Source organism: Solanum tuberosum, unplaced genomic scaffold (assembly GCF_000226075.1).
Source record: "Solanum tuberosum cultivar DM 1-3 516 R44 unplaced genomic scaffold, SolTub_3.0 scf00379, whole genome shotgun sequence".
Classification (NCBI taxonomy): Eukaryota; Viridiplantae; Streptophyta; class Magnoliopsida; order Solanales; family Solanaceae; genus Solanum; species Solanum tuberosum.
In genome coordinates, this window is record NW_006239309.1 from 411,313 (window position 1) to 425,228 (window position 13,916).

General features: G+C 32.5%; 2 protein-coding genes across 7 annotated transcripts in view; one reads left to right on the forward strand and one right to left on the reverse strand.

Moving 5' to 3' along the window:
* Positions 1-3,022, forward strand: part of LOC102585678 (glutamate dehydrogenase) — a 5,825-nt gene extending 2,803 nt beyond the window's left edge. For all 6 annotated transcript variants that reach the window (XM_015302891.1, XM_015302890.1, XM_015302893.1 and 3 more), the window contains exons 3-10: positions 474-587; positions 825-1,046; positions 1,137-1,211; positions 1,345-1,461; positions 1,659-1,909; positions 1,998-2,073; positions 2,317-2,403; positions 2,534-3,022. In XM_015302891.1, coding sequence (XP_015158377.1) covers positions 474-587; positions 825-1,046; positions 1,137-1,211; positions 1,345-1,461; positions 1,659-1,909; positions 1,998-2,073; positions 2,317-2,403; positions 2,534-2,719 — 1,128 coding nt within the window. In that variant the 3' untranslated portion in view covers positions 2,720-3,022. The remainder of the gene's footprint in view (positions 1-473; positions 588-824; positions 1,047-1,136; positions 1,212-1,344; positions 1,462-1,658; positions 1,910-1,997; positions 2,074-2,316; positions 2,404-2,533) is intronic.
* Positions 3,023-4,008: 986 nt separating this feature from the next.
* Positions 4,009-6,250, reverse strand: LOC102586015 (putative H/ACA ribonucleoprotein complex subunit 1-like protein 1). Its single transcript, XM_006362194.1, has 4 exons — positions 6,021-6,250; positions 5,562-5,710; positions 4,800-4,915; positions 4,009-4,307 (listed from the first exon to the last, which is right to left on the reverse strand). Exons 1-4 carry the CDS (start codon positions 6,160-6,162, stop codon positions 4,139-4,141), a joined length of 576 nt encoding a protein of 191 aa, XP_006362256.1. The 5' UTR covers positions 6,163-6,250; the 3' UTR covers positions 4,009-4,138.
* Positions 6,251-13,916: the final 7,666 nt, after the last annotated feature.

Consider the following 13,916-nt stretch of genomic DNA (forward strand, 5'->3'; position numbering starts at 1 on the left):
TGAAGCTCCCCCCCCCCCCCCCTCCATTGATTTGGTGCTAGGATCTTGAAAATGGTTTAAGGATCATGTTTTGCCTAATTATGTTTTGATGAAAAGGGGCTTCAACCTTTGATGCAAAGTTGTAGTTTTTGTGTCCAATTTGGGAACTAAACAAAAGTTTGTTCTGGTTTTCAATGTTACTCGGATTCTTCAAAAATGTTGCTGCAATTGTGTTGGATTATTCTAAAATGTAGTCCTTTTGGAGGATCTGATGTGCACCTGTTAACTTTTTTGAAGAGTCCGAGCAACATGATTTTGGTCTTTGTGTTTAGCATACTTGAGTTTGAGAGTTCTGTTGGTTATTTCAGAATCAGTCTTGTGTTTTTTAGGTGGTTATATTATTGTGCTTAGCAGACTGATTTTTTTTTTTTTTTTGGCGTGTGTCTTTTTTCTGTTTTATTAAGAAAATAGACTGATTTGTGCAAAACTTATAGGTGGAGTGTACTATACCGAAGGATGATGGCACATTGGCATCTTTCGTTGGATTCAGGGTACAACACGACAATGCTCGAGGACCTATGAAAGGTGGAATCAGATACCATCCAGAGGTTGTTTTTCTTGTCTATGATAGATTATTACTCATTATGCTGTTTGTAACACAAATTGTATTTAGACTATGTTGCTTGGATCCCTAAAGATGCAGCCTCGCCTGTCAAGTCGTCCTAAAGTTACTCTTTTTTGGAGGATTTGACACTGGTGCAACAACATTTTTAGAGGTTCTGAGCAACATATATAGTTGATTGATATAGCATATGATTATGGTCATTTATTGGTGTTTTATGTAGGTTGATCCAGATGAGGTGAATGCATTAGCACAGCTAATGACATGGAAGACAGCGGTCGCCAATATACCATATGGTGGGGCTAAAGGAGGCATAGGATGTAGTCCTAGTGACCTGAGTATCTCTGAGTTGGAACGACTTACTCGAGTATTTACTCAAAAAATACATGACCTAATCGGAATTCACACCGATGTTCCTGCACCAGATATGGGAACAAATCCTCAGGTATGTGGAAAAATTATTTCATGGGATTAGCATTTCAGTTGATGGAAAAAATGTCATTCGTCTAACTGGACTGTTAATTGCTTTATGCAGACAATGGCATGGATTCTAGATGAGTACTCAAAATTTCATGGTTATTCACCTGCTGTGGTAACTGGAAAACCTATTGTAAGTATGCCAAAAATATCCTAGTTTAGATTATGCACAAAGTTTGTAGAGGAAATGACTTCATTATCTGCTTCGGTGAATTATTTGTTAATTTGAGCTTAAGGGAGGAGTATAATATAATACTTTATGACAGGATCTCGGTGGATCTCTAGGCAGAGATGCAGCTACCGGAAGGGGTGCTCTCTTTGCTACAGAAGCCCTGCTTAATGAGCACGGCAAGAGTATTGCTGGTCAGCGTTTTGTTATACAGGTTAGCAGAGTCAAAATGTTCACTTTTCTTCTACGGTGATTCGATATCCAAGCATGGATAAAGTCCATAACAAAAGCACACTTTTTTGTTTTAAACAACAACTTCCTAGGCTGTCACATTGGTTGGTCAAGAAAGTTCTGTTGTTAGTTGTCAGTGGACGACCAGGCGAATTTTGATAACTGTTTTCTTCATCTCAGGGATTCGGGAATGTTGGTTCCTGGGCTGCAAAGCTCATCCATGAGCAAGGTGGGAAAGTTGTAGCAGTAAGTGACATAACAGGTGCCATAAAGAATGAGAAGGGAATCGATATAGAAAGCCTTTTCAAACACGTGAAGGAAACTCGTGGAGTTAAAGGTTTCCATGATGCACATCCAATTGATGCAAATTCAATACTGGTAGAAGACTGTGATGTTCTTATCCCAGCTGCCCTCGGTGGAGTAATCAACAAGTACGTTTCATGATTTTGCATAAAATTACTAGTTATCGAGAAGTCTTTTTGTTTCATATTTGTGATATCTTTGAATTATTCTTTGTAGGGATAATGCAAATGAAATTAAAGCCAAATATATTATTGAGGCTGCTAACCATCCAACTGATCCAGATGCTGATGAGGTCAGTGCAATAATTCTTTCCTTTCCTTATTAGTTGCTTGGCGTTTTTCTTTTTCATAACTACCTTGATTTGTTGGACTTGAGTTGAGGGTCCTCTGCAAACATCCTCTCTACCTCCACGAGGTAGAGGTAAAGGTCTGTGTCCTAAGCAAAAGCTAAAAAATGACGTATAAGCTACTGGAATAGTCATTTGAGACGCACAAGACACCTGCAGCATCTTAACTAATTCTCTAATCCTCTGCAGATTTTGTCAAAGAAAGGAGTTACCATCCTACCGGATATTTATGCTAACTCGGGTGGTGTCACCGTCAGTTATTTTGAGTGGGTCCAGGTATAATACCTCTGCATGTTTTCTGTTCTGTTGTCTTCTCTGTTATGCATTAAAAGAACATGTTAAACTTCCAAGTGCTCGTATTAGTCAGTTAGCTAATCAACTTTTTCGATAAATTCTGTAATGCTAGAACATCCAAGGCTTTATGTGGGATGAGAAAAAAGTGAATGATGAGTTGAAGACATACATGACAAGAGGTTTTAAAGATGTCAAGGAAATGTGCAAGACTCACAACTGTGATCTCCGAATGGGCGCCTTCACCTTAGGTGTTAACCGTGTAGCTAGAGCAACCGTTCTTCGAGGATGGGAGGCGTAAGAATGAGGCCCGTGATGGCTCTTTTCTTTCTCAAATAAAACTATGAAAAGCATGGAGTTGACTTAGTTCTCCATATTACTTTCTGCATTCAACATATTTTGGCAGAAGCTTTATGTACTGGCTTGGACTTCAATTTTTCGTTTTTCGTTTTTCGTTTTCTTTTCTCCTTTTTCTTCTTTTTAAGTCTTGTGAACTGAAGTTCTGCCCATGGACAAAGTGACTTCTAAATAGTACTCCTAATACAAAGCATTGAAAGAGGCACTTTACCATATTTATCAGTTAAACTAGTTTTTTGTGTAATCTGTCTTTAACTCTCTCTGCATATAATTGTGTCTGCATTTTGTGTTTGTTGTTTTTGGGTAATGACACTGGTAATATGTAATAACTTGTAATATAGTTTTTGATAGACCCTCAGGTAAAACATATATTAAAAATAGGTGTGTAAAGAATTACAATAGGGAATAAGCCATGTTGAAAACAATAAAGAAGAGAACGCTAACAATAATAAATCAATAACTGAGACAAGGAAAGAACATGTAATAACCAAAACTATTAAGAGTAATAATAGCAATATTGGAAAGGGAACTAGTAACGCTCGACTACCTAACCGTTATCCTTGACCCTCATATCTTCTTATCTGAGGTCATGTTTTCGATAAGTTATAGGTGGTGTGTCATTTCATGTCTAATCATTTCTCCCCAAGATTTCTTCGGCCCAGCTCTGCTTCTCCTAATACCCACTATAGCCAACCTCTCACACCAACTCACTAGAGACATATACACATGGTCTCTTCACATGTCCGTACCATCTCAACCTTTCCCCCCTCATCTTGTCCACCACGATAGTCACTCCCACCTTGTTCATGATCATATCTCTCCTAGTTTACTTGCACATCCATCTTAATATCCTCATTTTCCACTACTCTCTTCTTTTAAACATTAGTTATTAAACATCTAACACTCCGCCCTGTCCAACATATAATCAGGGTAAAGTCCTAGTTTCAAAATCCTTGATCATTCTCTGCAGCTGGAACTACGATATGTTCTATTGACATTTTACATATCAAAAGGACAAATTGAAATGACTTCCCACATAACAATTGCTACTTTAAATCATGAAACAGACCAAACACAAAATAAAATCCACATACACCCCAAGACCAACTTTACTCAACAAGAACAAGTAGATAATGCCATTAATTAGAGTAATAGTTGGCAACTTGACATTTAAATCATGATGCAGTAACAAATGGACAAAATAAACGAAATTCGCGTTTGAATAAAAAAAGATGAAGATAAAGTTGGGCTGATTTCATTAACAACGAAAAGGAACTAATGATAACATTCTCCCAATTGAGTTCTCACAGCATTCAGAATTACAAACTAAAATAGAGAAATCAAAAGTACATCATATTTCTTTTTAGAATCTCCCTCTACCCCTAAAACCGCCTCCACGACCACCTCGAGGAGGTCCTCTACCCCCACGAAAACCACCACCTCCACCTCTAGCACCACGAAAACCACCACCGCCTCCACGTCCACCTCTTCCTCCACCTCGTCCACCGCCTCTAAAAGCTTGTTGTGATCCCCTGCAACAGTGAACATTGCTTAGCATTGGATCAACATCTTTTTTTTAAAAAAGCAAAAGACATATGGAAGAGCGCGGGAAGCAATCAATCAAATCCCTCGGAAATCAATTTATTTCTTGTGCACAAGTCAGGACTTCAACATTTTAACGGTTATACAACTTCACTAAAGGATTTTAAGGGATGGTTTGTTATCTCGCCAATCTAAATGAAACTGCAATTATAAGCACAGGTACGTCCTTGAATTTGCGGCTATTTGGAATCACAACACAGTATTTGTATGAAAAGCATTTGATTCCTAAAATTATACAAGTTGCATCTCCTCTCTGCGCTAAAAGGTATCATCAAGTTACTTACCATCTTTATCTCAACACTTTTCTTTTACAAGTTGTTCTTGAACATAAACCATTGTCATTGTTACTCAATAGTTTAGGTCATGTGGCGTACAAGAATATCCGGAGGAACAAAGCGTGAGGTATAGCAAAGAAAACATACTTAGGCTGTGGAAGAAATCTGGCCAGTGGCAAAAGCTTAGCTGGGTCAATGTAGAACTTATCTCCAGCTGAATATGAAGTTGCAATGATTCCCTCCATCATCTTAATTGAAAATAGCTGCATGAATCATAACCAAATATCATCACTTTGAGCATTTAAAAGCAACCAATTTGATCCCATATAAAGCAAGAAGGTACGACAAAAGTCCCCAACTTTTTTTATCAAGGTGCTGCACTAGATGTAAAATGGAGCATTAAACTACAAGAACCTGATAGAACTGTCAAAAACAAGTTAAGGTCACCACTATCAAAGTCTCTCTAGTTACAGCACACAATTGAGCTAAAAAGGTAACAACTTTACTTTCTTTTCCACAAGAAAATCACATTTCCATGTTTCCTCTTGAACTCCTAAAGCATTATGAAGAAAGAAACTATTTGTTACACTTTATATTTTGTAATGTACCGAAACATTTGACACAACTTTCCTTTCATGCAACTGCACAACTTTCAAAGATCTCAAATTCATTAAAGATTCAATTTTTAAACAATTGTGTGACTATATCTCTATCAACTTAACTTTCCAACCATTCATTTCAAATATTTCTTCTACCAACACCAATATATAACTCAAATTAGTATATACCAAAAGGCTAAAGTACCCTAAATCCCCTTCCAGCATCAAAAAAACTACAACAACAATTAAAAGCTACATGTAGCATCAGTAATCCGTAAGCAAAATCACAGCACGAAACGAGATTACTTACGGACTCATTAATAGGACCAAAAATCTCATCAACTTTCCCAATCTGTGTCTTGTTCTGAAGATAAATTGGTGCATTAAAGTATGGGATTTTTTCATTTGTCAGCTTTGTCACTGCATCTCCTTCACATGCGTGCACAAAAGAAGCCACCTCTGCAAAATATTACCAATCAAAATCACATCTTTACCCATACAATAATAACCTATGTTGCTCGAACTCTTCAAAAATGTCAACAAGTACATGTGACAACATTTTCGGAGAGTCTAAGCAACTTAGATAATAGCTTATACAGTCAGACATGTCTATAACAATATTTCACTATAACGGCCAAGTATTCTTCGGAATCAATTTTAATTTTATGTTATATTAAGTGGCGAAACTAGAAATTTCACTAACGATTCAAAATATGAAAAAGTAAACTCACGAAGAAATCGAAGAGCATTCAACATCTACTATACATACCTACAACTTCAGAAGGAGGTCCTTCATCGCGAGGAGGAAAGCGGCCACCGCCACGTCCTCCACCGCCGCCTCGGAAACCACGGCCGCCGCCATCTCTGCCGCCCCTAAATCCGCCACCACCACGTCCTCTTGGAGGTCTCATGCTTCAATACTCCTTTAGCGGCCTTGATGAAAATGGGTTTAGGGTTTTAGGGGTTTTTAAGAAGGAGACAAGTATTTTGTTCTTCCAATTCTGACCCTAGTCATATATTATTTTCTTTTCCAATTATTCTAACTTACATAGTAATATATATATACATACTAGAAAGTAATGGCCCGTGCCAGCACGGGCCCAATATTATTATGTAATATTCCTTTTTTTTTATTAAATTTGTTTTTACGTGAAATTGGAGAAAAAAATTGATGAATCTATCGGTGTGTTCTGTAAAATGTTAATTTTCTATATTTGATGAGCTAAAATTTTTGCAACATATTTCCTCTAGAAAATAAGTTTTTTTTTCTTTTGAAATGAGGAAATGATTTCTATAATAAATATCATAACTTGATATCAATTAAAAGTTGGATTACAAGTATGTAGCGTAAGATAACCTTGCATATTAATCGTTTGTTGATATTTTAAGGAACTAAGTTTTACAAGATAGTTATGTACACTTATTTTACATAATAACAAAATGTGATACATTGTATAGAAAGTTAGTTGAGATGCAGATTGAGTTGTTTTGATCTTTGATCAAAAGATTAAGACTTGATACATATGAGAGAAGAAGAAAAAATATTATTTATAAATTACAAGATTGGAAAAAGAATCAAATCATAGTTTCTTGAAATAGGAGGTAGGTACATACATGAAAGCAAGTGTACAATTACTTCAATATAATGACTTAAGAACCAAGTGCAAGGCTGATAAGGCTAGGTAGATAGATAGCTATTATTTTCGAGGTCGGCCAAAGCAGAGACAAATTCATAAACACAAATACAAGTAAAGTTGTGGAGTTTATTCTTTAAGTTCACAAAGAAAACACAAGCACAAATCTTCTTGTGGTTCATCTAGGAAAATAACCGCAGACTGGCACTACTTTGACTTGAAGTTCCTTCATCATTCAGCTCTTTATTGGTAAACTAAGAAGTTATTGACTGTACAAAGAATTATCTCCAAACTACCTCCAATGCATCGATTAATAAATGAAAGGACAAACGTAGTTGTTTTACACAATTCAAGTAGCTCATATATCATAATACTCTGAAAAACTATATGAGCTCTAAGGCAGTATATTGATCACAATAATCAAACTACTTTCACTGCTAGTAATATAAGTAAATGCAACAAACTATCAATCACAACTACACAAAGGCCAAGATATATATATAAATATGGTCCCAGCAAAATCTATAAAATGGAAGATTTTTTGTACTATAATGGAATAGTCTAGTTTTGTGACTTCAATTGTGGCTTAAGATTTATAGTCTTTTATCATAGTTTTGTGCTCTTTTAACCGAAGACCTTTTGAGGAATAGATTATAATGCCCAAAGTAAAGACACCCTGCACATACCGAGAATCACTTCAAATGATACATTCAAGAGTTCAAAAAAAAAACTTACATTGAACCGCTGTTGAACTATGTCTTGAAAGTGTCAAACACTTAGCCCTGTTTTACCTCTTCTCAAATCTAACTCGAACAACGGAAAAAAATTGTGTGGGACATCCCAAGAGCTTAGAATCAATAAGTTTAAAGGAATGATATTGCTACTTATACGCAAGTACAACAATGATAGGCTTATTGTATTCCTCCGCAATTCTCAACTCTCCTTTTGCCCCAATAGAATACAAAAATAAAACATATAATGATGAAAGGAAGTAATTAACCTTTTCATGGTGCAAGTTTATTGATTAGACTAACTAATAGTGTATATGCAATCACTTACGGTGCTCACTTGTTTTTATTAAAAATTAACGGCAACATCGAAGACAAATTTGAGGCAAAATAGAGAAGCAAAGAGCATCTCAAATTTCTGAATTCAACAAAGACACAATTCTTATAGTCCAACCGGTAATCCTACAGATCTAAAATAGAATAATCGAATTGGGTCTTGATTTTCATTAAAATTTATGAAAGATAGAGAGAAATTTCAAAAACCACAACCCAAAAATATAACCAAAAAGCAGAAAAAGATTAACAAAAAACTGCACATTTCTTAATAACACAATATAATCATTTACCTATACAACAACAACACATAGCAGGAAAACCAGACAGAAAAACTTGATTTGTTTTGCTTTGCAAAATAAAGAAGAAGAGAGACAGAGCATCAACTCTCATAGAATGTCCTAAATACACATTAGTTTGGCAGCATTGCTACATGTCTCTTCCAAAGCAGTATTAAGACATGTATGCAGCCTTTATTGATGAGTTTGGTAGTGTAAATGACCAAAAGACCCTTATTCTTTTATAAAGATGGCAAAAATCAGTCATCTTGATGTCTCTTCTATATAAGTAAGTAAAAGTAAAGTAAAGTAAAGTATAATAAAAAGAAATAATTTAAATTAATTTGACGTTTTTCTTAATAAATTATTTATTAGGAGTTTATTTAAAAAAAAGAATTTTATTAATTATACTTTAGAAATATAAATATGACTATTAATAATCTTATATAGTTATTTAATGATATATATAATATTAAAAAATAATCTATTTTGAATATAAAAGCTAAATAATAAACTTTTATTAAATTATTTAACTATATTAAATTTAAACAATTTAATATGTAGAGAATAAAAATGGAAATATATAGAAACTCAATAAAGTTATCATTGTATAGGTGTCAATTGTAAAATTAAATGGAAAAGTGTAGGGTTTTTTCTAAAGATGTTAAGAAGGTCCAAATAATAAGGCTCATAGTACAATTTTTTCTATACAATACTTATCACTTTTGAGAAGTTGGAATGACAAAAATATCCCCACTTGCCAATTGAATGACCAATAAGCGGCCTTTGAAACTCTCTCTTCTAATATATATAAATATTGTCAAATTAAACTCAAATAAATAAATTGAAACATAAAAATATTAATTAATAATATAGTATATTTTTTATGGACTTGACTATAAGTACTATTTTATTGTTGTTTTGCTTCTTTCTAGTAGACTTTGCACTACTTGCGTATTACTTGCTATATTTTTTCCACTGCCTCCTTCTTTGTACTTGAATTTGTTGTCGAGTGTCTTTGAGAAATAACCTTTCTACTTCCGGACGAAGTAGTGGTAAGGTTTGCATACATTTTTCCTTCCACATACTCCACTCATGGAATTTTAATGTGTATGTTGTTGATTGTATGAGTACTTCTAATTTTATCAATTTACCTATTTCACTTAATTGTTAACAAATAGATATAAATTCACATAAAAATTCTTTAGGAGAGCAATTTAATTGCATGATTTGCCGTAAGGACAAAGGATTAATCTTTAAGTTTTACTCTTTAAATAGGTTGTTTTTATTTTGTCTTAGTAATCAAATTTATTCCTTGTGAAACATAATTTTGTGAGAGCACGGATTACAACTTATGAGATATTATGATATGATGTGAAAGATATTACTTAGGTCTAGAAATAAAAACTATTGACCAACAGAACATAGGGGCAAAAGTGTAAGGAAAGTCTATATTCTTTCCATTTGGGCTCAGATGTATAATAACAAAGTCCAGAAGGGATGGAGGTTTAGTTTTCAATTTGGGCTCTCTGTAGTTGGGCTATAGTTCACTTGTTTGAATTAATGGGCTTGTAATTGAAGCATTGAAAGTACTACTGGGCCTCAAATACTAAACATAAGTTTCTCTCAAAATCTTCATGGGCTATACAAAAGCCCAACCCAACCCAATGCAATCAAACTTGTAAGTTTGGTAAGCTTAATTTAGGGAATATTACGCATATAAGCATAGCTATAGTTTGCCTTAATTACAATTTGCGGCCTACTTTTAGCTATAATTATGCAGCTCAACTTTTTAGTTTTGTATAATTCGCACGTTTGTATAATATAATTTATATAACTTTTGTATAATTCGTAATTTGTATAATATAATTTATATAACTGTTTACACTTCTGATGTTTGTAATTGTATAAATTTGTTATTTCGAGTCTATACAAAAATAACTGAATTATACAAATGTACCAGCGAATTATACAAACCTACGAATTTATACAAATATGTGAATTATACAAACGAGATAGCTTAAATTGTAGATACAACCCATAAATATGCAAACTATAGCTATGGAGCATAATTAAGTTTATTATAGTGGCTATTTGCGAAAGTTCCTCCTTAATTTACGCACATATCTCTTTTTTAGGTTATCGTTTAGATTATGTCCCTATTTTAAAATGTTGTGTAAATAAAGTTCCTTTGAGACCGACGAAATATTAGATTTTCATCTAACGTTTACATAATTCTAGATAGTGGTTGAACGCTATCCTATAAGATTTTCAGTTTACTATAAAAAATGATCATACAAGATTACGAACCGTGTTCAAAGGCGTTTTCTGAGCGAGTCTTGAACCAAAATACACTAAAATGCATCGAGACACACTAACGAGTTCCAACCTTTTGAGCGTTCGCTTAAGAATAATTCACAACATTCTATAAGAATATAAGATACATTTTCCCTTAGCTGTCAAAATTAATGAAAATATCTACATATTGTACTGCTTCCTTACAAAAATAATGAAAGATGAGTACATGACCCCTCTTCCTAGAATCCTCCAAATTTTTAATTATTTGTTTGTCAATCTCTCATGATTTTCATGGAATTTATTTAATGAATATTAAAAAAAAAATGGTAGCCTAGATATGTTGAATAAGTTTGATGAAGAACAACTCAGCAAAGTCAGAATAGTCCTATCTTCAACAGACATATATAGAAATTATATAAGATGGAATATAGATAGATAAATTCATTATTGGACAGTTGTAATGTGTTAAATATAAACTTCTATACCTACTGAAATATTGAATTTTTTTTACTATCCTCCAAAAGGTTAATAGGAATAAGACTTGCGTATATTTTACTTTTTTTTGTATCTTATTCTTTTTGTATCTAACTTGCGGGATTATATTAGATATATTATTACTGCATATGTCCAATGTTTACTAGGAATTGTTAGAAATTTATATATGTAAGTAACTTTAGTGTTAGAAAAACTATTAATTTACTTATTTTAATGTAATATTGGATCGAGATGGATTTAAGCGGAGCTACATGGATTGTAACAATTTTCGTTAAAGGTATTCAAAATATCCTATGTATGTAAGTAATATTTACTTCTATATACATAGTATAATTTTCTTGCGAATGATTTATCAGATTTTTGCCTATTTTGTTTTGAGGCGTGTCAGATTTCTCACATCGATTGTGAAAGAGAAATTTGGTCTCTTTATATTATTTTGGACGATTCTCACTCTATCTCAATTATATTGTTTCACCCAATGTTAGATGGCCTTATATTATGTTGTTCACGCTCTAGTTGACAGATATAGATATATAGTAGTGAGTGTTAGATTTTCCACGTAAATTATGAATGAACTGATGAAGAATGTTGTCTCTTTATATGATTTTAAACAATTTTTACATTAGAAACTAATAGGTCCAATATTTATTTTACCAACGTTCAATATTTACATCAAATCAATAGATATAAATATCGAAGTATTTACCATATAGTTATGTTGTGCGATGTAGGACAGCAAAGCACAGCATACCAAACGTGGGCACAAAATACAGTGTCTATTAACTGTCGGCTCGCATTGTTGACATCCCAACAGTGTCTCCCATATTTCTTTGCCCTAATGTTTTTGATGATCGGACAAAGCCAAATAGGATTGAGGGGTTTAATATAAAAAATTTAATAGAAAGTTGCACGACTTATATATGATTAGAATTTTTTTTATGTATATCTAGTAAAAAAAATTAATAGAAATTTGCACGACTTATATATGATTAGAAATATTTTTATGTATATCTAGTAGATATTGAATTTTTTTTTTTTTTTTTTTTTATGTTTACTTATTCATAATTTGAATAATTTAGTAAAAATTCTGAATCCGTGTCCTAAGTGACAACTACCAAATTGTACAATTTTTGCTATGACACCACGTTTTTTGTTTTTTTACAGGAACAAATATCTCGATGATTCGTGCATGCACAATTGCACACTTTCCAAGAAAATTCATCAAAGATTATTTATTTTTTTCATTATAAGAATATGCCTTCGTGCGTGCATGATAAATGACAATAACATAAAGATTATTTAATCAAGATTATGAAATTTCAATGATTTAATAGGATGTGCAAATTATTTTATATTTTAACTTTTATTTTGCTCATCATCTATATTAACAAAAGAATAAAGCCATATCTCATGATGCTCGTGATGATACATATATTATTTTCGATAAACTCTCGACTAAAATAAAATATAACAAATTAAACATGAAAATAATAAATTAACTTGAACACTGTCTTTGTAAATATTTAAAAAAATCATAATAGTCTTTTCACATAGATTTTGGTGACGAAATGTACTTGTGGTTAAGCTGTCACACTTATTTTAAATATGCGATCTTGATATATGTTAATAATTAACTAATTATTCCAGCTTGTTTTACAATGTTTAAATAGCAAAAAATTATTAAGAAAACGAAAGGCATCTAATTAATTGGAAATTAAATAATGTCAATGTGACTACCATTAATTAGTGGGCTTAGTGAGTAGTGACTAATTAACATCACTAAACTTATAATTGGTTTATAACAAGGATTGATTAGACCTTCCTTTTTTTTGTCAAATGTTTAGTTTTTTATTCTAAGGATAAGAATTATGTGGATAATATATACTAAGTAGAACTTAACTATCAATTTTTGGATTTGAGATTAACATAAAACAAAAAATTATAGCCAAATAAAACGAGAGAAATGTCAAGTCATTTTCATTGAGTGATCCAAAAGCCAAATATTATACAACTCATTTTTTGGCATTGCTACATTTGCTAATTGATTTGATTCGACTTACGAGGTCAAATTATCTAAAGGTAGTTATGTGAAATAAAATTTATCTATTTAAAAATTATATAAAAAATATCGTATAAATCATAATACTTAACAATTCGATATATTCAAAAAGTATTTAAACAAAACACACTTATCAAAAAACTCATTTGGCTCTCTCCTATAGTAACTAGCTAGGTCACATAGAGTGTATCATCGTGAGTAGCATATTTCACTATCTGAAAATCACTATTTTTCGATAGACATTTATCAAAATTTGGCTTATAGTATCAGATTATCAATAAAAGTTTTTTTTGTAGAAAATGATATGATGAGCCAAATTTCGAGACGTTTTCTCGTAGTATTATAAAGTAGTTGAATAATATAAATATTTGTACAAAGAATTAATACTAGCTAGCATATAGCCAAGACTTTTTTCAGGAAGCTAACAAGAAGATGAGATTAGTTGCACGTTAAGAAAGTAGTACTTTTTATTAGTCACTTTAATTATGGATAACAATAAGAACACCAATTTTGAAATGCTTCATTGTCATGATTATTGCATGCTTAAAATAATATTTTTTTTTGCTTTTTCTTTCTTGTTACTCTTTCATTTTTTGGTTACCCAATACTCGGTGTCCGATACTTATATTGGAGCGTGATTAAATTTGGATTTGCGTTGAAAAATCCCACATTGAGGGTAAATTGCTCCCTAACAAATGTGACTTCGTACCCAAAGGAACTCGAACCTAAGATCTCTTGGTTAAGGATGAAAGAGTATTTACTACTCCATCACAACCCCTAGTTGGTTCTCCCCTTTCATTTTAATTTCGTTTATATAATTTTTTAAAAGAAAAAAAAAGT